We start from the raw sequence: 26,203 nt of genomic DNA, 5'->3' as shown, positions 1-26,203 counted from the left end.
CTATGTGAGGAACAAAGTGTACCCAGAGCGTTCAATAGCAGAGGGGTACATCTCGGAGGAGTGCCTTACATTCTGTTCTCGGTTCTTTGAAGGTGTTAGTACAAAGCTGAATCGGCCAGAGCGACAGGAAAGGAGCACTGTTAGTGAACCACCTGCTGGTCTAAGTGTATTTGCGAGCATGGACTTCACTAGAAAGAAAGGTAGTCATCATAGGCACAATATGGAGATACCTTCTCCTAATGACTTGTGCAGGATGAGGTACTACATAATATCCAACTGTGATGAGGCCACTCCATGGATAAAGTAAGCTTCATGTAATCCTTTTTTTTATATTGTGTTCAATATCTAACTGACGTAAGTTAATTGTTTCATCAGTTTGCACATGGATGAATTGAGGAAAACCGATACGCATAATGTTGATAGCAGGCACAAGGCTCAATTTTTACATTGGTTTGAGCGTAAAGTGAGTCATATATATTTCTGTTCAATTTTATTCATCACACTTGAATATATATGTTCATAACATATCTTCCAAAATTTTCTGAGTGTAGATCAGGAACCTACATGCAGAGGGAAAAGCAAATGAAATGATTTACTCTTTGTCTTGTGGTCTAGAACAAATAGTTACTGTGAGGAGTAGGTGTTCCATCAATGGGTATTTCTTCCGGACATCAGATGTAGAGAAAAATCTATCAACATAGAATAGTGGTGTTGTCGTCAAGGGCAATAATGGCATGGAATGGTATGGAGTGATTAAAAAAATCATCACCCTTTATTTTGCTAAACAGCATGAAGTCACATTGTTCGAGTGTGACTGGTATGATGTTCCAGAACCAAATAAGAGCAAATCCAGAGGTACAGTAAAGATAAATTTGGGATTATCGATATTGATACCACTCGGTTTTGCTACTCAGATGATCCATACATCCTGGCAACACAAGCGGAGCAAGTGTGTTATGTGAAAGGTGGGAAGAAATGTACTAAATGGTGCAGTGTCCTCAAAATGAAACCTAGGACCCTATTTGCCATGCCAGAAGTAGAGGACAGTGTTGGTGATACAAATGTGGACTTGGTTATCACAGGAGTGGAACAAATGAATGTTGAGGACCATCAGGAGGCTTTGACAAACTGGATTAGGCAAGACATGCAAGGGTTATCTGATGATGCATTTGTACTTCAAAAGGTGGTGCCCAGGCCTGAACTGGATCATGCGAAAATACCAAAAGACGAAGATGATTCTAATGACACCTACGTTGGTGATGGAGTTGTTGCTCCAGTCAATATACCTGGAGAAGACGAAGATATTTTCTTTGTGTAATTTGGAGTTGCAAAGTTTACTTCGTGAACTAATGTCCATTTGATTTATGGAAAACATTAAGACGAAGATGATTCTGATGACGCCTACATTGGTGATGAACTTTATCAAATGCTAAACCAGACGAGATAGAGCTCCCATACATAAAAATTACTTAATTCATCTAAACTGGGTTGAGTTTGATATAGTAGGTGCATGCCTCTCATGTTACCAAAATAAACTTGGTGAATGCCTCTACCATGATACAAAAATAAAGAAGAGGCATCCACGAGATGATCAACTAACATAACTCTTATAATTAAGAGTATTGATACTTCTACATCAACAAGGACTAAGCTACTCCCTCCTCCACATTAGTTGTCCTTGCCTTCCAGAATGTAGAAATGGCCCTTCTGCAGCTTGCGCTTGATAGCAACGCGAAGCTCTTCTGCCATCTCTTGCACCTGACATTTAAGAAGGGGGTTACTTAGCATGTGAAAAAGATAAACTGACTACTAGATAAACCAAAACAGCACATAATAGAAACCAATTGATGATTAACTTCAAGGGTAGGAACATCACCTGCCTACAAGACAGCTCAGGTCCATCGTTCAGCTCATCATCGCTCCCATGAGTAAATATCATTGTACATGACATCTTTGGGAAAACGACCTCGCAGGTATCTCTGGCGACCTTCATTACAGAGAAAATAGGGTCACAAAACTAAATAGAGTGTTGCTCAGTTTTAATAGGATCATAACATGGCAACACATAGTGTTAGAACTTATTCAAAATAAAGAACACATACTAGTTTGAGACTTGCTAGCATGTTTGGCCAGTCATATTGGACGTCTCGCTCATCCTCGGAGGGAGTAGACTCGGTGAAGATGTGGCGGGCTCGAACTGGGTCGCACGGCCTGCTTACTCGTGCCTACCATGAGATCGCAAAGTTTAACATGTCACCGAATCATGAAATGAAATATATGGTATACTAAATCTAATTTTCCTGCATCACCTCCTTAGGGATCGAGCACCTCGACCCAGCCTTGGTGGAGGTGCCCAGTCCCTTCTTCTTGAATCGCCCGGTGGCTTTGTCGCGCAGCTGCCTACTAGAGTTGTGCATCTTCTTAGGGTGAGCCATGGTGGGAAGGGAAGCGGAGCAGAGGGAGCGAGGCGCGCGTGCGGGATTGCGATGGGACGTGTTGGGGGAGATAGATTTTGCATTAAAAGGGGGCGGAGAAGAAGAGGCCATAAGCGAACTCTAGAAGCGGGAGTCCACGCCGCCAGCAGTTATGTAGGCTAGATATCACTTACGTGTGGGCCTGGTGGCGAATGGGCCCACTCGGCAGTGACAGGAGTGGTAGGGGACAATGAGTAGATTTTGTTTCTAAAAGCGTAGAGTACTTTTCATAGTGGGTCCAGCTCTTCGCGCACGCATTCGGGAACCGAGTGCGCATTCGGGAACCAAGTTGGAGGAGGGAAAGGAAAGAATTGGCGGTAAATGGCTGCATGCAGGCGCCAACCCAATTTTTGGCAAAAATAAAAACAAAATGGAAAAAGGGGTGGAGGATTTCGAATTGTGAAAACATTAAACGTGTTTAGATTTCGCATTTGTTGTCCAAATCCGTTGATTCTTTTTTCCAACTAGTGGAAGTGCACGTACGCACGCACGTGATAAAAAAGATAACATACAAGTGTCAATAAATAATAACATTCAATTAATTCAAGAGTAAAAGGAAGATATACGAAACTGAAACTTTGGAAAAAAAAATAATTGAACGCTCCTAGTGATGCCTCCCGCAGTCCTCGCACAAGGAACCCTCGCTGATTCCTTCGACATTAGCTCTGTTCTTCCTCATATTGCCGCACATCCCGAAGACATATTCCTCTGCAAGAACTCGAAGTCATCCACTTGACGGCGATAATCGACTTCAACCTTCTGATCCAGAGCTTGCAATTGATGCTTGATGCCATCAATGGTGTTGAAGAGGTAGTGGATGTTGTTCCTGCAAGCGGTACAACACGTACGATCATGCTCCTCCGGTTTTGGCCCGTCGTCTTCTAGAACTTTCTCTTTGCCCTTGCCTTGACGGCGGTCATTTTCCTCCTTTCTTTTCTTCTAAAAAGAGGCCCAATCCTAGTACCTGTTGGAATCTTCTTCTTCGTCGTAGTCCTCCTAGTCGCTATCAACTCCATAGTCCACTGACAGCTGGTACTCGGGCATCTCCTCCTCATCACTTGAGTAGACGATGAACTTGCAAGAATTGCGATGACCCATTGCTGGAGATTTGGGAAGAGGATCGCACCTCTTCACCTTGATTCGAATGGGGGTGGCAGCGGCCACCAAAGGAGGCTGGGCCAATCGGCCTGGCAAACGCAGCCTGATCGGCCTGGCCTCTGCCTTGGCCGCCAGCTGCTCCATCTTCTTCTCCATGTTCCTCGACGCCTCCATTGCTTCTTTTTCTCCAATCTCCATGCGAAATTCTAGCTTCTATTTTCCTCAGTTATATACACTCAAATGTCTTGGCCAAGGAGCCACACGTTGCCATAATCTCATTCACACCTTCCCCACAAAATAAGATTCCATGTATCGTTGTTACCGATTGGTTAATGAGAGAGGACTAATTAGTAAATAGTCTATGTTTAATACTCGTGATTAGGATCTAAACATTCTATGTGATAGGGGCTAAAGTTTATCCCGGGGATCCAAACACCCCTCCAATCTACATTTAATATTCCTAATTATTGGTATCTAAACATTCGATGTCCGACTGGTCGTCATTGAATTGATGCGGCGCATTTGCTTGTTCATGTTGGGAAGTTATTGCTTTTTTATGCCTGGTATTTTTTATCGCAGGTGGGACCCGCATGTTAGCCGCTCTGGTTGAAGTAGTAACTAAAAAATCGCGGCCTCAGTTACTGTTCCCGCGCACGGTCGCCTGCCATACCTTAGAATCAGCGGCGCGTTATATGCCCTGTGATCGGCGATGTTTTCCATAGAGTGTGAAAGAGGTGTCTCTTCGCTTTCTTTTCGGCAGTTTCCAAGGCAGCCACGGCATTTGTCAATAACTCCTCGTGCTCGCTCCGCTCAATCACCTCTCCATTTCGCCAACAAGGGTTTTCTTGCCCTCAGTCGCCCCCTTCCACCACTCCCCTCCATCTCCTTCCATCGGCGAGATACCTCTACAGCGTCCATGGCGCCGAGGAGGCCTTGCCGGTCGTTGTCAGATCTACCTATCGAGATGGTCATTGACATCATTGGCCACCTCGCTGCGACTTCGGACAACCCCTTGGAGGAGCTCCGCAGACTATGGGCTACCTGCAGGCTCATGCTCAGCGTGTGCGATGATCGCGCCGTTGGGGTGCGCCTATCATTTCTCCAGTGCTGGGAGAAAATGTCGTGGAGTCAATCTAGCAGGATGCACGCCCTACTCCATCAGCTGGTTGCTTTGGGGAACCTGGAGGCCTGCCTCAGCATTGCGATGAAGGACTTTTTTGGGAAACGCGGCCCCCTCCAGTTGTTCCTCCACCAGCTCTCCCGCGGTACCGTGAGCGGGCTCAATGTGGCTGCTTATCTCTACGCCCTGTTCCTATATAGGAACGACGGCGGTGCCGCAGACGATGACATCGCCAGGATGTACATCCGGCGCGTGGAGGGTGAGGGTGAAGATGGAGCAGCAACGCGGGTGAGTACTGGCCCAATGAAGCTGGGCAATTTAGGCTTCCGAGAACGCCGCGAGGTCTACAACTACATGTGGAGCTATACCTGGTGCAAGCGTAGCGATCCGCTGCCGCCAGCACCGGTTTGCGGTGATTTCCCGTGCGTTGGAGGCACATGCGGCAAGGCTAAGGGCTAGCCCCAAATCTAGTTGTTTTGCAGGGAGGATTGCAGGATACACTACGAAATTGCTATCTTCGTGAGTGAAATATGAATCTGTATCTCTTTGTATGCAGTTATGATTTAGCGTAGCTGTTGTGTTTCCTTTGCTTTCACTTGGTGATGTCAAGGAATGGTTTGCTGAACTTGTAGTGATCGTTGGAATTACATAAATGTCGTTAATGATGATCGATGTCCAATACAATGTATTACTAGCTTGTGCGAAAGGGTCTAATTATTAAAAATCTGAACACAACCATTAAAAGTGCGAGTGGAGAGTTGTACGAGTGGAGTTCAGAGTAGAAGGGACTTGGAATGGAAGGGTCTCGACGGGACATGATTGAGATGAACAGGTGGGACCCCCATGTCAACCGCAGGGGTCAAAGTGGAAACCAAAAATGGGCAGCTTCCCTTCCTATTCGCTCTGAACCGAGTGCGCTGTGCGCATTTGGGAAACTGCGCCCCTCCCATGGCGGTTCCCAAGGCAGACGCATTCGACAGTTATGTAGGCTAGATATCACTAACGTGTGGGCCTAGTAGGGAATGGGCCCACTCAGCAGTGACACGAGTCAACCTGCAGACGAGACACATTCAGGAGTGGCAGGGGACCATGAGTACATTTTGTTTCTAAAAGCGTACTACCTCTGTCACTTGGCTAATCCCAGTGGGAGTTTCATAGAGGTTTCACGCACGTTAATTAGGGTGCCATGTCAGCATTTCTGATGATGTGGTAGTGAGTTAATGAGGTGAGAGGTAAGAGGGATTTCATCTAGATGAAACCATGTATGCACAGTTACCAACACAGTTTGTGTCTTGCATGTAGTGCATATGAACAATACTACACCATGAAATTTTCACATTTGTTGTCCAAATCAGGTGATTTTTTTCCAATTTCTCGAAAAACTTTTTCTTTCACGTGGTTTCATTTACATTATGTTACCCGACCCCTTGTATTAACATTTTGTCATTTCTTCAATATTTACTTTCTCTAGAATGAACGGACCTTTTTCAAATGTGTCCAAGGTACCAGGGGCATATGAATAGGCAAGTTGGAATCTATTATGGTCAAATGTGTATCATATATATGGCATATCATATAGGTATATCATGTTCAATGTCACACCTTCTTTTCCTTGAGGTGATTTCATGTGGGGGCTAAGACAATGTTTCGGTGCAAATTGGTAATCAATCTCCTCAAGGACATATTTATCGCACAAACCATATTTTTGCAGGTTGACATATTTACTTAGGTTTGAGTTCGTGACACCAAGATACACTTATCTTTGTATTTGTATTTGCATTGTGATAAACCAAGCTAGCGATATACACTTACCTTTGTTTTTGTGATAGCATATCCACTCATGCACGTTATGCTAGGACATAAGGAAATATATATTGGAATTGTATAAATCTAAATTGGCAAAACATTTGTACTAAAAACTTGTAAATTTAGAAATGAAGGAATATAAATTGAAAGAAAATGCAGAAAAAATGTGTTGCAACCCTGAAACGAACCGAAGCCTACGAGTTCCAAAGCAGCGGACAAACCATTGAGCTATCACCTTATTTCGGTAATTTTGAAGGAATTTATTACTATGAGTGATTATCTGTCCCGGGTGGTAACACTACATGACGAACATTGGTCATTGCGTGTGGGTCGCCCATGTCAGCGGCTCATCAGTCAGAAGCCGAAGACGATGGGTCCCGAGCGACAATTAAAATGCGACGGAGGGAGTATATAACGCCCCCCGCCATTGCCTAAGTCAGCGTATCCCTCGGCCCCGTACTCCTGCTTCGTCAAAAAACAACCAACCCTCGTCGCAATGCCTTGCCGGTTGCCAACTACATGGGTGATGCTGAACCCCTTATACTCCACACCTCACCCCCCCCCCCGACGCCTCCGACGCCGTCCTCACCTCGCTCCCCGACACCTCCGCCGCCATCATCGCCTCGGCCCCCGACGCCTCCACCGCCATCGTCGCCACCGCCTCAGTCGTCGTCCGACTTGGAGTACCCTGAATTAAACCTCAAGGATGATTCTGATAGGGAGACGACGGAGGAATCGGAAGAAGAAGTTCATCATTTTGATCCAGTGCATTCGGCCGTCTTGAACTCGTTGGAGATGGCTGAGCAGGAAGCGGAGGACCGACGCGACCGCACCAAAGCGGTGGAGGACATGAACGACTTCCTCCTCAAACGCGGTCGTGAGTTCTCCCTCCAAGATGAGGCCAAGGAGGAGGACACCGCACGGAGGAGGGCGTTGGAGATGGTACGCCACTGGCGCCGGGATGCCTGGAGGAAATAGGAAGAGAAGGCGGCGGCGGCTCAGCTGAAGGATCACCAGAAGGGAGACAGGAGTAGCAGCAGTGGACGCTGTTATTAGTATAATAATTAGTTGTTATTTATCTATATGTCCAATCCTATGTAATGACCTAGTAATGAAAAAACCGTGGAATCCTTGTTTGATCTATAATTCCTTTCTGTTGTCAAATTGGTTTATTTCTATGGTTCTTTTTTGAATGAACTTTTTATTTTAAAGGGCCTTGTATATAACTTTTCATAGAGGTTTCATGCAAATTAATTAGGGTGCCATGTTAGCATTTTTTATGATGTGGCAGTGAGTTAATGAGGAGAGAGGTAAGAGGGGTTTCATCTAGATGAAACCATGTATGCACATTTACCAACACAGTTTATGTCTTGCATGTAGTGCATATGAAACTACACCATGAAATTTTGCATTGTAGAGGTAGTTTCAAACTCATTTTCATTTTCATGTTGCTTAAGTAGCTATCTTGGAAACATAAAAATGAAACTCTCCATTGTGGTAGCCTTTAATGTTTACTGTATTGCTATCACGGTTAGCACGATGAACATCACTAGTTTCGAGGTACCCGCCGGGACATTCCACCTTGTTAGGCAAGCTGTGCTGCAGCTTCTAATGCTGCGGCAGCAGTTTAATTGGCCTGGTAGTAGCAGGTGTAGCACCCGAACAAGTCATCATGCAACCATAGAACTGCCCGATGCGTGGCACGCTGTCCTTTGAATGATTATGTGTCCCTGCTTTGCACCTAGGCCCTGCAACTCCTCAGCCACGCTGGTCGATCGCGTGGTTCCCATGAAGAGCTGCCCTTTTACCTAGGAGTACAGCGCGCAGGCGCCTCCTCTTCTGAGGGGTGCCTGTTTAATGCAGCGTCAGTTCCACCTATGCACACACCCTTATGCCCTTATGCCCGGCCCACACCTTCGGCCGCCATTGCACCATCGCACGTCCCGTCGCCTCCTTCCACCATGCCCCCTTCGATTTCCTTCCATATTAGCCTCATCCGTCGCTCCAGCGCGCGTGTTCATGGCGGCGAACAGGCAACAGCCATCGCTGGAAACGCTCCCTATGGAATTGCTCACTGTGATCGCCATCCACCTTGTTGCGACCTCGGGCCAGCCCATGGAGGACCTCGGCAGGCTACGGGCCACTTGCATGGTCATACACCGTGTGTGCGGCCAGAGCGCCGTTGGACGGTGCGTGGCACTGCTCCGGTGCTAGGAGGAGATGCAGTGGAACCAGCCGGGCAGGTACTACTCCCTACTCCGTCTACTGCTTCATGTGGGGAACCCGGAGGCCTCCTTGCTCACAGGGATACCAGACTTCTTCGGGGCATACCAGCCGTCCCTCGATCAGCTCTCTCGCACCACCATGGGCGGGCTCAATGTGGCAGCGTATCTATACACTCTGATGCTGTACAGGAACACTGGTGGCACCACCGATGATGACATGGCCAAGATGTACATCCATTGCTTGGAGGGCGAAGAAGGAATGGCGGCAAGCGGGAGCATCGGCCCAAAGATGCTCCACAACTTGATCTATCGGGAGTGCCGTGAGGACGCCGTGTACCTCGTGGTGCGAATCCTATGGAACAACGTTGCGCTGCTACCGGCACTGGGTTGCGGCGAATTCCCCTGCGATGGAGGCGGCTGCGGCTTCCCTAATGGCTGGGGAGAAGATACGCTATTTTGCAGCGAGGACTGCAGGCTACGCCATGAGCTTGCGGCGTTTGAATGGAGAATAGTTGACTAATTCAGTGTTTGTATATCTATATGCAGCTGTGAATTATCATTATCTTTTGCGTTTCTTTTGCTTGTGCATGATGTCATCCAGGACTGGTTAATGTAATGGTAGTACTAGTGTTTGATCTAGTGTCGTGTTTGATCTATGTCCTAGCGTCGTGTGTTTGATCTATGTCGTTTAGAGGACCACCGGTAGGAGGACACTTGCTTACATATTCCATGTTGCATTGTATGACCTCATTTTGCTTACATCGTCCCTTGGTCTTTATCACGAAGACCATAGTATATGATATGCTAGGTATGAAAGCATGCGAAAGATATCTTCATAATTTATATTGATGTGTCATGTCCACCATCTACCATATCGGGGCGTGTCATGTTTTGCTGCGTCACCATGTAATGTCAAGTCTAGTTTGGTGCTCCGGCTCCTGCACAATTTTGGCTCCACTGGCCTGCATGGTTTGTGTTGGAGAAGGTGGGAAGAGAGAAAATAGGCTTCGATGAACAGTGTTGGTACAGTGTGTGAATAGTGAAATAGCAGGAGGAGACAGAGCTCCAAGGAGCCGCACCAAAGTGTTGCTAGTCAACAGAGTTTTTGAGTACTAGGCCTGCGTCTTTGTGTAATGTCAGTCCTAGTCGTGCGGCAGGCCTGCGTTATGCATGCTGCAGCTTGCGTGTTGAATCCCCTCAAGGACAAAATGGTGCACCAGGCAGAGCGTCATCTTCCAGATAAATGTGGCCGTGAGTTAATGAGGAGAGAGGTAAGGGTAGTCCCGATGGAAGAAACTGACGCGGTTTCCATAGCACAAGAAAATCATCTATAGCAGCTGCTTCACTGCTGAGCCTACTGCGTGCGTGCTGCAGCAGCTGCTACAGTGTTGTGTGTGGGCTGCAGCTGCTGCCGAGCAGTAGCAGCCAGCCGAAAAGGCTGGTGCCTTTGAGTAATAATTATTTTTTCTTTCTCTCTCCCATCTCTATCTTCTCCTCCAATGGGAGTGTGGCACGAGCCCCCTAGAAACTGGTGGTTTCTCCCCAATGGTGATTTCATGGTTTCTTGGTGCATTGGGTGAAGAGAAGACCTGATTTCTTCATGAGGAAACCATGTCTAGGATTTTTGCTCTCTTTCTTCATTAATTACATTGCCATAGCACAAGAGGGTTTCATCTAGATGTAATCATGTATGCATAGTTACCAACATAGTTTGTAGCTTGCATGTAGTGGATATGAAACTACACCATGAAATTTTGCATTGTAGAGGTAGTTTCAAACGCAATTTCATTTTCATGTTGCTTTATACAATTCCAATATGCAAGTCCTAACACAATGTGCAAGCATGATTGGAGATGTTGTGACAAATACAAAGGTAAGTATATATCACTAGCTTGGTTTATCACAAATACAAATACAAAGATAACTGTATCTTGGTGTCACGAACCCAAAACCTTGGTAAAGATGATGTCCCGCGAACATCAAGAAGGTTTGTGCGATAAATCCTGTCATTGAGGAGGACGATTACCAATTTGCACCGAAACATTATTGCCTTAGCTCCCACATGAAATCACCTCGAGGAAAAGAAGGTGTGACATTGAACATGATACACCTACATCATATATATTCCATATATATATATTATGTGTATATATATATATATATTGAAACTTAAATACTCCCTCGGTCCCAAAAAGAATGCAACTCTCACTTTTTGAGGAGTCAATCAATTTTAAATTGACAAAATTTATACAAAATAGTATTAACATTAATGATATAAAAATAAATATCAATGGATTAATCATGTAATAATATAGTTTCGAACTAAATTGATTTCTAGATATGAATGTTAGTACATTTTTGTATTAATTTGGTCAAACTTGAAACTGTTTGACTCCTCGGGAAGTGAGATTGAGTTGTATTCTTTTTGGAACTGAGAGAGTATGCCATACATATGATACACCTATACAATACACATTTGAAATCAAAGAATGCAAAGTAAACTCATCGTCTTTTGTACACACCAATTTTCCAAAACTACAAACTCAGATCAAGATCGGGATGTGAATAATTGAACTCTTGATGTGACGTCGGCATCTTGGTGTGTAGTAGTCAACAGACGTATAGTAAATACTTCATACTAGTACTCCGTATGTAGCCCTGTTAATATAATTGGGTTGGATTTATTGGTTTTATTGGTTTAGTTTCTATAATAAGCTCATTTGGGTTGGTTTGTAATGGATTGGCCTAATAGATGGTTTGGTTTGGGTTTTACAAACAAATAGTTTAGATGGTGTTTGGGGTGTGTGGTATTGTGTATTTTGGGGTCCAAAAGGCTCTCAACCCAGGGTTGAGACCCGTTAAGAATCTATAAAAGCCTAGAGCCTCGCCTGTCAAGAGTCAGAGCCTAAAACTAAAACCTCATGTTCACACTAAAATTTTAGAGAAATCGACCGAAACATGCGGGCTCCATGTCAAGAGATGCATACAAACTCAAACAAAAAACTACCTAATGGGTTTTTATTGGGTTGTAACCATATTTGACAAGCAGTTTGTATAACTATTGCAATGGAAAGTTTGGGGTGGTGTGGTGTGTGTGATTACCATCCACATCGCTGCGACCTCGGACCGGCTCATGGACGACCTCTGGAACTATATATGTGGTTAATGAAGATCGATCTTGTTACCATCCTATGCATGTATGTGTTCTCATTCTAAATCTCGGTATAAACTGTGAATTTAGCGTATCTTTTGCTTGTTGCTGTCCACACGGTCACATGATCACCTGTATCCAAGAAACAGCGGTGCCTCCTTGTCTCCCCGTCCCCTCGCCTACAGTACGATGGGACGTGATTGAAAATTGAAATGAACAGCAGCGGTTGTGTGCTCATGGGAGATGTGGCATCCTTGGAAACAGTACAATAAAACCTTGCACTATTTGAAGCATTCCGCGGCCCCTCATGAGACAGCAAACCAAAATTGCTCAACATCGATGATTCTTGTTTTCTCAATTGCATTATAGTTAAATAAATTGCTTTAAGAGATATAGACATAAGCGATTACATCATTTTCTTTTTACAAAACACATACACAACGTATGCCTATGAATGCATGTACACATACACATGCATACACCATGCTAACTGTACCCTTTTGTATGCCTATGAGATTGTGATGGGTGCAGTTAATACTTTTGCTTCATACTTTTTGCAAGGACGCGCATTATTATCGGACAGGACGTGATTGAAAATTGAAATGAACAGCAGTTGGACAGGACGGGACGGGATGTTGGGAAGTTATTGCGGGGCCTGTTCCAGCGCACAGTTGCCTGCCATACCTGAGAAAAGCCTGCGCCGCCTGATCTCCTCATCTCCTCCGCTTCTTGTTCGGCAGTTCCAAAGGCACCGGCAGCGGGGAATATCAACAACTCTTCCTGTGCCCCTCTCCGCAGTCTCCTTGCCATATCGCAAAAAAGAGCTTTTCAAGAACTCGGCTTGTACCCCGCCGTCGCCCCCTTCCACCGTTCCCCCTTAGATTTGATGACCCTCCACCTCTCCACATTCATGGTGTCGGGAAGGCAATGCCTATTGCTCACAGACCTCCCTATGGAGGTGCTCATTATCAATGCCGGCGACGTTGCTGCGACCTCCTTCAAGCCCATGGAAGACCTCGGCAACCTACGGGCGGTCTGCAGGGTCATGGAACGTGCGTGTGGCGACCCATCCGTCGGACAGCGCATGGCAATGCTACGAATCTACATGGAGGGTTTGGAATGGCTCAATCCTGACCTACACCCTCGCTCTTCTGGTTGGTGTGGCAAACCCACAGGCCTACACCCTCAAAGGGATAGCAGATTTCTTCACCGGCACCGACCCATCCCTCAACAAGCTCTCCTATGCTGCAGCGGGTGGGCACAATGTGGGGGCCTATCTGTAAGCCCTGATGTTGTACAGGAACAACGCCAGCGCCGCGGACGACAACATCGCGAAGATGTACATCTGCCGCCCCAAATGTGAGGATGATTCGGTGGGAACAAACTTCCCATGCGCTCAAGGCGACTGCGGCAAGGTTAAGGGGTGGGAACAAACTACGCTATTTTGCAATGAGGACTGCAGGATACGCCATGAAATGGTGGAGTTCGAAAAGATAATGGGGATCGATCAGTAATTCTCTCTTTGTATGCAGCTATGAAGTAGCGTAGCTTTATCGTTTCTTTTGCTTTTGCCTGATGATGTTCATGACTGGTTGGCTCAACTTGTAGTGCTGGAACTATGTTTGTGATTAATTTGGCTGATTTGTCCTTCGTTTTCAATTGAGGGATCATAGGTACATGGTGAGATAGTCATGCATCCTCCAACCTACATTCATGAATAATAACTGCACAAATTTAGATAAAATGTAGATAGGTTTGTTGAAACCAAACATGAGTGCAAATTGTAGATAGGTTTGTTGAAACCAAACGTGAGTTCAAAAAACTATGAAATCAAAAGGACAGGTGGGACCCACTACATCCAGCCAAGGTTGTGCCTCAAATTTTTAGTACTAGTGCAATGTTTCCCTCCTACATTTTTCCAAATCCTCAAATATCTCAACCTCCTCCCTAGGCCACTTGCCCCCAAAATGGAAGCTCCATCCATGGCGACTCCTAGTGCAAAAAACTATGAAATCAAAAGGATAGGTGGGACCCACTACATCCCACCAAGGTTGTGCCTCAAATTTTTAGTACTAGTGCAATGTTTCCCTACTACGTTTTCCAAGATTCTAAAATATCTCAACCTCCTCCCCACTTGCCCCCGAAACGGCGGCTCCATCCATGGTGACTCCTTCTCCTTCCATGGCCGGCGATGGAGAATATCGTCAGGAGGGACGACAGTTCCTCTCTGCCCAAGCAACTCCATCCATGGCGGCTCCTCTTGCTTCCATGACCGGCGATGAAGAACGGAGCACATGACCAAGTACGGCGGCTGCGTCAGGGAGGCGACGGTTCCTCTCCGCCCAAGTGACTCCATCCATGGCGACTCCTTCTCCTTCCATGATCGGCGATGCAAAACGAAGCACATGACCAAGTACAGTCGTAGTCTAGGAGGAGGCCGAGATTGGAGACCGACGTTACAGGTTCGCATTCACCTTTAATGCCTTGTAGGGTTAGGGTAGAAAATATCTGAAGAATTAATGCGTACAATCGATTTGATGCTGCCTCATTGGCGCATGCTTTTATAAATCACAGAGCTGATTACTACTGATTATTTTTTCGCATAGCACTAGTAGTGATGCATCTTCATTCATTGATGCGGGGTTTTGATATCTATGTGCACATACAGATCATGCGAGTTGACAGGTGAGTGGGAGGTAACGGTACATTGCTTCAGGGCAGATGGACAATTAGTGCGCCGGGTTAGGACTAAATTTGACAAGAAACAAGTAGACTTTGTCTGGTTGTTGAGTTTGAAAGAAGAACTTGGATTTAGTTTGCGGGACTACTACTACTACTACAAGAAGAGAATAGGAAATGCTAATGCATCTGTCCTGACAATTGATTCCACCAAAGATGTAGAGTGCTTGCTTGAGAATATGAAATCATCTGAAGAAAGGAAACTAAGGTTGATAATATCAAAACAAGAAGTGGTTGGAGCTGCCAACATTACACCCCTGAAATGACCAAGGGTGAATGAGTCTGATGATGTTAGTGATGCTGATGATGATTCTAGTAATGATCGTGATGTTGATGAATACAAAGATTGGCTTGATGCCCAAGACCCAGAATGTGGTATGTATGTTGTTTGTACTACACTATGCCCATGTGTCTATAACTATACAATGTACTCACATAATTGTATGTGTTGGTAACTTGCAGGTCTATATGATGAATACAAGGATGATATAATAAAAGCATACTCTAAATGGTTAAGGCACAAAGGCCTTCTGAGAGATATTTGTAAATCCTTTTGCCTCTGAACTAATTCTTATTTTTGATGAAAATTGTACAATCCATTAAGTGCACCTGTTTTTCATTTGTTCAATGGCTTATAATAGAGGTCAAGCAAAGCCTACAGAAGTACGTGAGGAAAGCAATGGTAGTAGCGACACGCCACCACAACAATGGCCAACTCATGCTAGGAAACCAAAGCAGACAAAAGGTTGTAAATGCTTCACACCTTGTGCAGTTTTTTATGCTCTTATTGTGCACGACTTAATGTATATATGTTTCTATTTTTGGATTGTAAGTAGGTGGCAAGAAAGTTGGCTGAGGATGCTTGAAAGGGCTAGCTGTGGTGGCTAAGAGATCGAAGAGTGGCTTGGAGAATAAACTGAAAATCGAATTTTCCAAAAAAGTGGGTGGTCCCTGTGGAGATAATAGACGTACCTTTGTGGATGAGGTTGTTCTGTATACAAAGTAGAAGGCTCCACTAATTGGAGTTAAAAATTAGAAAGATGTGTGTTCATCTGTCAAGGAGGATATCGCAGAATCTGTAATGGTATGTCAAAGGCCACCTCATGCTGCATTATAATGTTTTATATATATTAGTCTTGTTCCCTCTATTTTCTTGGAAACATATATTATGAATGTAGCATACATAACAAGTTTTATTTCCCACTAAGATCATTGGGACCTTGAGACCACTGGGAGTCCGCAAAAAAAGATATGGAAGGTTGCCAATGCACGCTATAAAAGTTGGCAATCCGTTTTGCATTCTACATACAAGGCATACAACAGTTTTGATGAGAGAATGAAACATAAGCCTGAAGACATAGACATTGTGGAGTGGCACTATTTCAACATGTACTATGCAACTAATGACTTCAAGGTACGCCCTATTTTGTAAGTAAAAGAACACAATCATGAGTTCAACTTCTCATCGCTAACCATTACTTTACGGGATGATTGTGTAGAATAAGAGCAGCACGAACTCTTCGAATCGCGGCATGCTGAGAACAACTCACTCGGGGGGTTCCAAACCTTTCTCGCAGTGGAGTTGGAAAAAGGTAAAGATTTGTTTACTTATTCTCAAGTTTTAGTACAGTACACAATGATATATTATTGGCGTTTAATGTTGCAATCATAGAGAGATCCAGTAACTGGTGTTGAGCCACCGCTTTTGGAACTTTGGAAGACTACTCACACTAGGGAAGGAAGATGGACAAATCAGTTGGCTGAGAGTATTTATGTGAGTACTGAGTGCTAATTTGATCATAACATTGCCTGTACATTACCAGCTATTTTTGGGTATGAAACCATGACCAAATTAATGTTACAATTAATTGTTTCTTGCTATCAGACTAGTACAAGTAGAAAATTATCTCTAGCACAACCAGATGAAGAAGAACAAGTTTTCCAGAGTAGTCACACTTCTGGACCTGCTAAGGAAGATCAAGTTTTCCAGGAAACGTACATGGAAACAATAGGAGCCAAATACAGCAGATCATGTGGCCATGGTTACTTGTCAAATACAAAACGAAAGCAGGCAGCCCTTGAGGGGAGAATAATTCAGGAGAGAATAGAGAGGCTCAAAGAACAAGAACGTCAATTATAGGAAAAAATGCAGAAGCATGAAGCTGAAAGGAAAGCAGAGAGAGAACAACTTAAAGCCACGCTTAGACAAGAATTGATGGGGGAAAGTTGAAATAATGATTGCGCCTTATCATCAGGCTTTACTAGGAGAGGTAACCAGAACATGATTTGTGCATGTTTATTTCTGTTGTGTTATAAATTTGCATAATCTCGCTTATATCTAGCCTCCCCTCTTTTAAAATTCACAGCATACACCAGCAAACAACAATAATACAACTGAAGTTGATGCTAGGACCAGCGAGGATAACATTGAAGCAAGGCCAGTACTGCATAGCCAAGAAACTAGGAACCAGGTATTGACAATAATTGGATGTGATTGAAAATATATATACATATGTCGCTAATCTCTTGCCTACCCACTTTTAAATTGTGCAGCATACCCCTCAAACCAACAATAATACAACTCCCGATGAAGCTGGGAGGACTGAGGAAAACCTTGCTGCAACACAAGTAGTGCATAGTCAAGAAGCAGCAAACTAGGTAACAACATCGAACAAACATTCCAATCTTGATTGTTTTTTGCATTATATTTCAGCTAACATTGTTCCAAGACCTTTATTAAGATCCAGAATGCTCCAACCACCAAAAATAGCACTTCAACTCCAACCAGAAATGCTAAAACTGCCAACATTGCAAAGAGTTTGTTCAATGATAATCGCGGTAAAGGTGCAGGAGCTGTTGCAAGATCCAGATCATACATTAGTACACAGCAGCTTATATCTGGTGCTAAAACACAAGCAGGCAAAAAGAAAGTGCAACTGGTACGAACTGGAATTGTGCTTTGAATATTGCTGCATATTGATTCCAAGACAAAGTAGCTTCACAAGTTTTAATTCACTTGTTTGTTTCTCTTCGCTTCAGCAGGCCAGTGAAGCTACGGAGGGGCAATAAGACTCAAAGTTGCCTACATGTTACAAGCAAACCTTGAAGCAAAGTTGATTATCATGAATGCTGGGATGGGAGTCATGTGGATGAATGGACAAGAGTATTTTCATGTGTCGAATATTTTGTTTTATCATGAATGGTGTGCATGAATGATGGATTGATTTAATTAATGATATATATGTGGCATCAATTATTGTTTTGGATTTTTCGTTTTAGCCGATGACCAACAAGCATATGACGACGACATATTTTCCGTTGCGATATCCATTGAGCGTATAACCATGACCCATATTGTGTGGCAATACCCTATATGCATATAACCATGACATACTCCGTTGCGATATGGTTGAAGCATATAACGACAGCACGTACATCGTTGCGATACCTTGTACCCCCTATTGCAACGATTTCATGTCGTTGCTATATCCATTGAGCGTATAACCATGGAATATGTCGTTGCGATATGGTTGAAGCATATAACCACTGTTAGACATCGTTGCGATACCTTGTATCCCCTATTGCCATGATTTCACGTCGTTGCTATATCCATTGAGCATATAACCACGACACATTTCATGGCGATATGGTTGAAGCATATAACAACGGCACGTACATCGTTGTGATACCCTGTATGCCTATTACGACGCTTTCTCGTCGTTGCGACATCCATTGAGCATATAGCGACGACCCATATTTCGTTGGGATACGGTTGACGCATATAGCCACGACTAGTATTTCGTTGAGATAGCCTGTTAGCATATTGCAACAGCATAGGTCTCGTATTGTAACAACATCCTTGCATTGCATTATCGCTTGTTTGCAACAGCGCAATGTCGTTGCAATAGCCTCTATAGCAACAACCCCTACCGTTGCAATAGCCACTATTGCAACGACAATGGGCGTTGTAAATGTCCACTTATTGCGACGACACACGTTGTCGCAATAATGCAACCTTATTGCGACGGCTGCCTGTGTCGTTGTAATAGCATATTGCAACGCCATTTTACATGACGACATGAGTTTTAGCACCACAACACGAAATCGTTGCAATAGACCCCTATTGCAACGATTTCGTGCCGTTGCGCTAGTGACAAAACCTTGTAGTGTGAGAAAATTAAGAGATCAATACAAAAACCCCATAGACATTCTTAACAAAGCATAGGCACGTGGCAGCCAATTTAGTACCGGTTGGTATAAACAACCGGCACTAAAGGTCCCCTTTAGTACCGGTTATTGGACTTGGTACTAAAGGTCCCCTCTTTAGTACCGAAGTAGCAATACCGGTTGCACAACCGGTACTAAAGCGGGGTTAGGACCTGGTACTGAAGGTGTTTTTTCCCCGGCAGTGATATATCATTGGAAAATGTTTGTTCATAAACGCATGCATGAGTTAAGCTTATAGCATGCACATCCACTTGTCCACACTTTTGCTAAAAAAGTAGTTGTACGATAGAACATGATAGTAGTTCGAATGTTAACATCTACTACAGCCTACGCTCGGATACATTTGTTTCCTTAAAATTCCAGATAAGACTGCAAATAGCTGATAGCATTCATTTGGAACAATTTTTCAAAACTGAAAAGCTATAATTTTCAGACTGTCAAAACTGTGAGAAGCATTTCTTTCATTACTACAAAGTTTCTCTCGAGAATTTGCTGTGACTTTATGAAACACAAAATTTGCTTCTCACAGTATTATCACAAATTAGATATACAATTTAGAAAAAAGCATTTCAAGTTGATTACATTACTACACAAACTATAATCACCGCCGGCCTCAAATTCCGCATCACCACCGGTTTTGGTGGTCGTCGGATAAAGGTCGGCGATGACGGCAGCGGGGTGGCCGGGTGCAGCCGGCGGGATGCGGCCGGGAGAGAGGCGGCAGAGGGAAGGAGAGAGGAGAAGGAGGAGGAGGAGGAGGAGGAGGAGGAGAGAGAGAGGCGCACCTGGGAGGCTGCGAGCCGCCGTAGCCCCAGTCGCCGCCGACGGATCCCGTCAGATCTCGTCACCGTTCCTCGCCCTACCGTCGGATCTCATCACCGTGCCTCATCCCGCCGGATCTCGTCGCCGTGCCTCGTCCCGCCGGATCTCGTTGCCACACCTCGCCTAATCCCGTTGGCTGCCGCCGCCGCACCTCACCCCGCCGGCAGTCCTCGCCTCAGGCACGAGGTGAGGGGCGAGCGGAGGGGGGAGGAGAGGGAAGGTCGGGGAGGGAGAAGGAGGGGGGCGGCAGTGGAGGAAGGTAGGGGAGGGAGAGGGGCCGGCGGAGGGAAGGGAAAGGGAGGGAGAGGGGTCGGCGGAGGGGAGGGAGAGGGAGGGAGGGGGTCGTCGACGGTGGAGGGAGGGAGCGGAAGGAGAGGGGAGGGAGGGAGTTGGTGCGGGCGGGGGGAAGGGGAAGGGGGATGTGTGCACGCGGACGCAAGGCTCGGTAAAAATAGAAGATAATAAAAATTTCGGGTCCGGGAACTACCATCACCGTCGGGTTGTAATACGAGGCGGTGGTGATGGGTTTTTTCACTGCCATTTTTAGCGTTCAACAGCTCCATTTACTATAAAACTGGTTGTGATACTCTATTACCGCCTCCATTTACTATAAAACTGGTTGTGATACTCTATTACCGCCGGTTTTATTTTAACCGGTGGTGATGGACCATTTGGGATGGCTCATTCTGTAGTAGTGTTAAAAGACATACTGTTATGTTTTCATTGTTCATGTTTGCTTTGGTGCTAGTGTGTTCACATTTTCCCGCATTCATGAGCTTTGAAATGGAGAAGCATGGTTACCAAAGCCATAACAAAAGCTTATAGCATGCATGTGCAAGCCTTATCAAAGTCCTATATCATTTTAAGAAGAATTTCACAAGTGTAGATATAAGTTAAGTCCTAACTCAAATAATATTCTTGGAGTTTTAGCATCATCCATTAAAAATTGTGTAACTTTGCTTGACAATAACTTTTAGAATATGAAGTCTGATGGAAAAGTACTTTCATGATCTTACAAATTAGTTGGATTAATAAGTATATTTCAATACAAAATAGTGGTCAAATCATATATACTTCAAAGCCTATAGAGAGTAAAAAAATGAAGGTTTTGTTGGTTGTGCGATGCTGTTTCTGTAAGTGGCTTCTTCTCTATTAATACATGCCCAATAAGGTTCTTGTTGGATGCTTCAAAAAAGAGAGAAGGTAATAAGCAAACTCCTAATAGTTTTTTTTAAAAAAACTCCTAATAAAAAGACCGCATTACGTGTTTTCACAACTTTAATGAATTTGGGACGCAGCTCGCTGTACTAGCATATTCTCATAACTTTTTATTAAAACGTGTTACATTTATAAAAGGTAAATGAATAATGATCTATTTGCATGAACTGATGCACCCCATCCACAAAGCCATCTACACCACTGCCAGTGCAAGCCTGCCACCATATATTCAACCTCTAATACAAATGGAAACCAACCAAAACTAGCAATAGCCCAGCAGCACGCGCGCACCGTAGATGGGCATCGTGCCTTTCTCCGTGGCTTATCTTCTTCTCCTTCTCCGGTCACTGGTTGTGCCACCATACTTCCATATGCATGATAATGTCCTGCAAAGTGAACTTGGCATTATCCGCATTTGGCCTTAGACTGACTACAACGCATGCATTTAAATTATTTGTTTGATAAATTTCTTTGTACTATAACGAAAACCTTTAGGTGGAAACTCCTAGAAAAACATTTTTGGAAATCCAAATATATCTCTTCAAAAAACACACATGTACATGAAGTGATGTATAAAATTTCAAGGTCAAACTAAACTTCTGAACAAAGAGTGAGGAAAAGGCAAATTAAAAAATAATATTGGGTGAACTTTTCTTGTTTACTTTGTTCTCTGTAAATTTCACATCTCACAAGCTAACCCTATTTTGATCTTAAAAATCTTGTGTCCATATTTCATCACCTCTCATACATGTACATTTGTTTTTTTTTGTTTTGAAATTTCGAAAACCACTCTCTCTCCTCCCTCTCTTGACCGATATGGCTGTTATTCAACATCCACCGCCACCCTCTACCCAAATCCACCCTCACATCAAGCCGTTAAATCCATATGTATTGCGAGGGTTGTGTAATATACCTCAAAATTGAGTGATTTTAATTGTGCCGGTTTTTAAAAAATTAAAACTTTTGTTTGAATGTGTGGATCATTTAAACACATGGTTGAACTTAAGGTCAACCCTCTTTCTTAACTCTAAATTCAAAAGCTACTAACTAAATTTGTGCATTTAAATTTAAAACATACTTGCATGAGTGATTTGAATTTTATTTGATTTAAGATGGATCTCAAAGGTGAGTTTGTATTTTGGGATTTAATCCAAAATACAAACTGAAGCTAACATGCCAATAGCATAAAAAAAATCTAATGTGACTAACTCTAACTTTGCACGCGAGCTGGCCACAAACCCAACCAGCTCGGCCCGATCTGCTAACATCTTTCTCTTTCTTTCTTTTCTTCTTGGCCCTACCTACTAGTTATCCTGGACCTTAACCAACTAAATTTGCTAAACACGTTTAGCGCCCAGACCAACCAACACGGCCCAGCTTGCCTCCTTTTTTTTTCTTGCTTCTCTCTCTCTTCTTTTCACGTGAAGGTCCAGCAGCTGCTCTTGAAGCCAATCATAGACCAATCTAGCTTGCGTTGGACCTAATTTTGTTTAGCATCCCAAACTTCTTTTGCTCTTTCATTTCTCTTCACGTGAGCAGAGCAGGCCCCAACTTCACCACCTCCTCTCCATAACACGCGAGCCCAACCCAGCAGCTCGGCCTGCTAGCCAGTTGCAAGCCCAGCACAACCGGCCCAAACCAACTCAACCGGCCCAGTTTGGCCTGCTGCGCTGGCCAGCACGGACACGCCAGCTCCTCCTCGCGTCTTCTTCACGCGGACGCCGCCGCTCCTCTGCTTTTTCCTCTGCGCCACGCCGCGCCGCTCTCTCGCTCCCCGTTCCTTTTTCCATGACGCCGTGACGCAAAACGGATCGGCGAGGGCGCCCCGTTCCGCAACGGGATGTCGACACCCGCTCCTACCTGCTCCCTCGCCAGGCCGCGAGCTCCCCACACCACCGCACGGCTGCACGGATGCCAGCCGCGTGTCCCAGGCACGCCCGCCGAAGATCACCGGCCGTCCGCGCCCTGGAGCTCGCCATCGAACCCTAGCCCCATAAAAGACCCAGCGCCACACCCTTGAACCCCAAGCCTCGGGGGTTTTCCCTGTTTGCGCCGCCACACAAGAAAGACGAGAGGAGGCCAGGAGTTCGGAGGGAGGGAGAAGGAGAGGGCGCTCGCAGCGCCGCCTACCGGGAGGAGATGCCGCCGACGGCCGTGAGGAGGAGAAAGGAGGAGCACCGCCGAGGAGAAGACCCGGCCGCGCGCGCTGCTCGTTGGCCGCGCCGCCGTCCACCTCGAGCTGCAGCCACGCCGGCCGGACTGCTGCCGCACCGACGCCGAGCTGAGGATGTTGCCGCGGACGACGACTTCGACGACGAGCGCAAGCTGGAGGAGCTCGACGATGGCCGCGCCGCACCGCGCCAGGCGCCGGAGCCAGGAGGAGCGGACCAGCGCTGCGACGCCAACGTCGACGACTGCGAGGATGAGGGGCCGAGCCGAAGGAAGGGGATGACATTGATGCGACACCGAGCCGAGGTTGCCGCCCAACGTCGATGACGACCGCGCGTCGGAGGACATCGCCGCCGTAGCCGAGCCACGCCATTACAGCGAACCACGGCCACGACCCCGTTCACAGCCCGTCGTGCCCCTGCCTTCTACCTGGCCTACAACCTGCTCGATGTTTTGTGTGAGAGGTGAGCTGCGTGCACAAGTCGCGCCTTTTCCCTCTCCCTTCTTGCTGCCGGCCGAACCCTCTATGGCTGCACCGTCCCCATCCAAGATGCCCGGCCTTCGAGCCGCTTTTCTTGTAGGAGCCCCCATATCCGTGGCACCGCCGCTACCGCTTTGCCGCACATCGCCCCGCCGCACTGCTCTGTAACCCTGCCTTCGTGCTGGGGGTTTCTTGCAGGTGCTCCGCCGCATGCTGCTCTGCTACACCGGTGCATGCGCTCGTCGTGTGCCACAACCTCGTCGCCGTCCATCGCCTTGCCGCATGCTGCCACCTCCAACGCCGCGGCCATGACCTTGCCATGAGCCCGCGAGCACCCTGCAACCCTCGCAAGGTCAAAAGGCTAAGCCTTTAGCCACTGCCGCATCATCACGCCACCACGCCACCACCGCTGTTGTGCTGCCGCTGCTACACGCGCATGTTCGCGCCGTTGCCGCCTTGTGGGCTTTTCCTCGAACACCTAGCGCACAGCCCTGCACAGCCTCACAAGCCGCATGATCAGCCACACCGTGCTAAGCCACGACCACACCGGATCTCGGCTAACCCAAGGGTGTGCTGCGGGGCATGTATGCATGCCACGTCAGCTTGTGGGCCCACTTCTAGCCAGTGGGGCTTACCTCTTTGACTAACCTTTGACAGGTCATACTGACATCACCTTAACACGTGGCGCCACCAGAGGCTGCCACGTGACTAACCTGAAGCCTAACACATGTCCCAATGGTTTTCTAAAGTATTAAAATAAATTAATCTTCTTTATTTCCTTGTTGAGTCATAACTAATTCATATTAGCTCAGAAAATTATGAAATATGTTTCATTAATTTTCTATAAATGAACTGGTGTTGTTTGTAGCTAGTTTGATGTTATTTGGTTCTTCTAATTGGAGTTATTGGTGTTTTTGCTTTAGATGTAATGCGTATTATTTATTTCCGTGTTGCATACCGTGTATGTTGTAGACCTGTTTGAAGTCTGTATGTTGTAGACCTGTTTGAAGTCTCGAGCTGCGACGACTAAGAAGACCTTCAACCTCGAGTTCACCACCGAGGACTTCGACGACAATGAATAAGGTGTCATGTCACTCCCAATCATATAGATCCTATGCATACTTAGTTGCTAGTGTTTTATTTATGATGCTTAGATAATGATTGTTTGTATAGCCTATGATTCTATTTCTAGTCCTGCCTTGATAATTGTTTATCCTATTTTCCTTGTTACCTACTTGTGGACTAGCTACAGACCTCTACCCCTAGCTAGTCCACTTTATCTATGTCCATATGCGTGCTTTTGAGTTATGGATGGGCATGTGCTATGGATTTGGTGATGGGATTCCTTATACACTCTCGTGTGTGTTTTAAATGAGTGCGATCCCTTGACGTGTTTTGGCGGGAGCGAGCTGCAGTTGGTACTGAGGAGTGCCTTACTTGGAGAGAGTATTTTGCACTCTCTCCACCCCCTGTGCTTGTGGCGGTACCTTGTTTGACACTGAGGAGCAGGTGGCGTACTTGTACGTTGTAGGTGCTTCGGTACATATTTTGTAGAGTTGAGTGCTTGCTCTCGGCCCCTAAGGACCAAGTCAGTTTACCACCAGTCACAGTATCTATTACGTACATTCCGTTTGTCTTGTTACGGGTAGGGTTTGGTTCGAGACTAGTGGTGGATAGCGCTAAGTTTGTAGGCGGATTAGAGGATCAGTGTAAGGAGTTCGAGGCGTTGACCTGCTTTGACCAGACTGCACCCCCGCGTGGGTAGGTTTCACAGCTTCGAGGTCTTCAACTGGTGACGGCGTGCACTGCAGTTGAGGATAGTTCCAGACTCGAGGAAACAGGAGAGTCGGCCGTTAGGCAGGGTTTGGACAGCTGATCCCCGTTCAGGCTCCATCCATGCAGGTACAGATGTATAACTTCTACAGCGTGTCCACTGGTTATGGATAGTACTGTTGACTACCACTACTTCTGACTAAACTTATACTATTCTTCTACCTCCTTTTTTTCCAGATAGGTTTGTGTTTGCCATTGATATGTGAGGGGAGGGAGCTCTCACATCGCCTAGTGTGTTTGGGTACTGGATTCTTGGGTGAAGTATCTGGTGGTTTGTGACGACTTCCTTCATATGAGGTGTTGACCTCGGAGATGATATTGCTTAGATGCATCCTTGATTGCTGCAGCTGCTGCATAAACCTCTACAACCATATATAGGTTTATCCATGCATATAGTTTTATTCCCCCGTTTCCTTAGCTTGTTGCTATTGGGAGTTGACATGGTCTACTTGCCTCTTGGGTAGATGGTGGCTTTTTAGGGTCGGAGTCCGACTACGACTTCAACAACGACGGATGTGAAGACTAGGGATGGTCCCTCGCTCAAGTCACCTCTGGAGATGGTGTTTGTCATAGCTCATGTTTCCGCTGCGTAGATGTTTTATCTTTCATGATTTAACCCCAATGGACTTGTATCGGCACGTGCCGAAGTGATGTATTCGATATTTATGATATTATTACTCTGTTGTTACTCTATACTTCTGTGTTGGTATGAATTTGTACTACCTGAAACAGAGAGATTCGTACGTGATAATCTTCTTGGACGAAGGTGCGTAGACTTAGAATTCTCAGAAATAGGAATTCAGGTCGTTTCAGATTGAGATAGGAATTAGTTTATTTTCC

At 45.5% G+C, this 26,203-nt stretch overlaps 1 protein-coding gene and 1 long non-coding RNA gene across 4 annotated transcripts; both read left to right on the top strand.

Annotated features, from left to right (window-relative positions):
* Window positions 1-4,488: 4,488 nt before the first annotated feature.
* Window positions 4,489-5,151, top strand: LOC140222633 (F-box protein At1g67340-like). Its single transcript, XM_072293461.1, has one exon. It carries the CDS (start codon window positions 4,489-4,491, stop codon window positions 5,149-5,151), a length of 663 nt encoding a protein of 220 aa, XP_072149562.1.
* Window positions 5,152-22,464: 17,313 nt separating this feature from the next.
* Window positions 22,465-26,056, top strand: LOC117852093 (uncharacterized). 3 transcript variants are annotated; one of them, XR_011898048.1, is made up of 3 exons: window positions 22,618-24,613; window positions 25,296-25,432; window positions 25,541-26,056. It is a non-coding gene; the product is annotated as an uncharacterized lncRNA (long non-coding RNA). The 3 variants fall into 3 exon arrangements; XR_004639742.2 differs by having other exon boundaries at window positions 22,622-25,432; window positions 25,541-25,741; window positions 25,828-26,056; XR_004639741.2 differs by having other exon boundaries at window positions 22,465-25,432.
* The last annotated feature ends 147 nt before the right edge of the window (window positions 26,057-26,203 follow it).

The sequence above is a fragment of the Setaria viridis genome, chromosome 4, assembly GCF_005286985.2.
Source record: "Setaria viridis chromosome 4, Setaria_viridis_v4.0, whole genome shotgun sequence".
In the NCBI taxonomy this organism is placed as follows: domain Eukaryota; kingdom Viridiplantae; phylum Streptophyta; class Magnoliopsida; order Poales; family Poaceae; genus Setaria; species Setaria viridis.
This window is presented reverse-complemented; position numbering and strand designations above follow the sequence as displayed.

What these genes read in the sequence shown, in the direction of transcription:
- LOC140222633 (XM_072293461.1), top strand. Translation starts at nt 4,489, where the DNA reads ATGGCGCCGAGGAGGCCTTGCCGGTCGTTGTCAGATCTACCTATCGAG.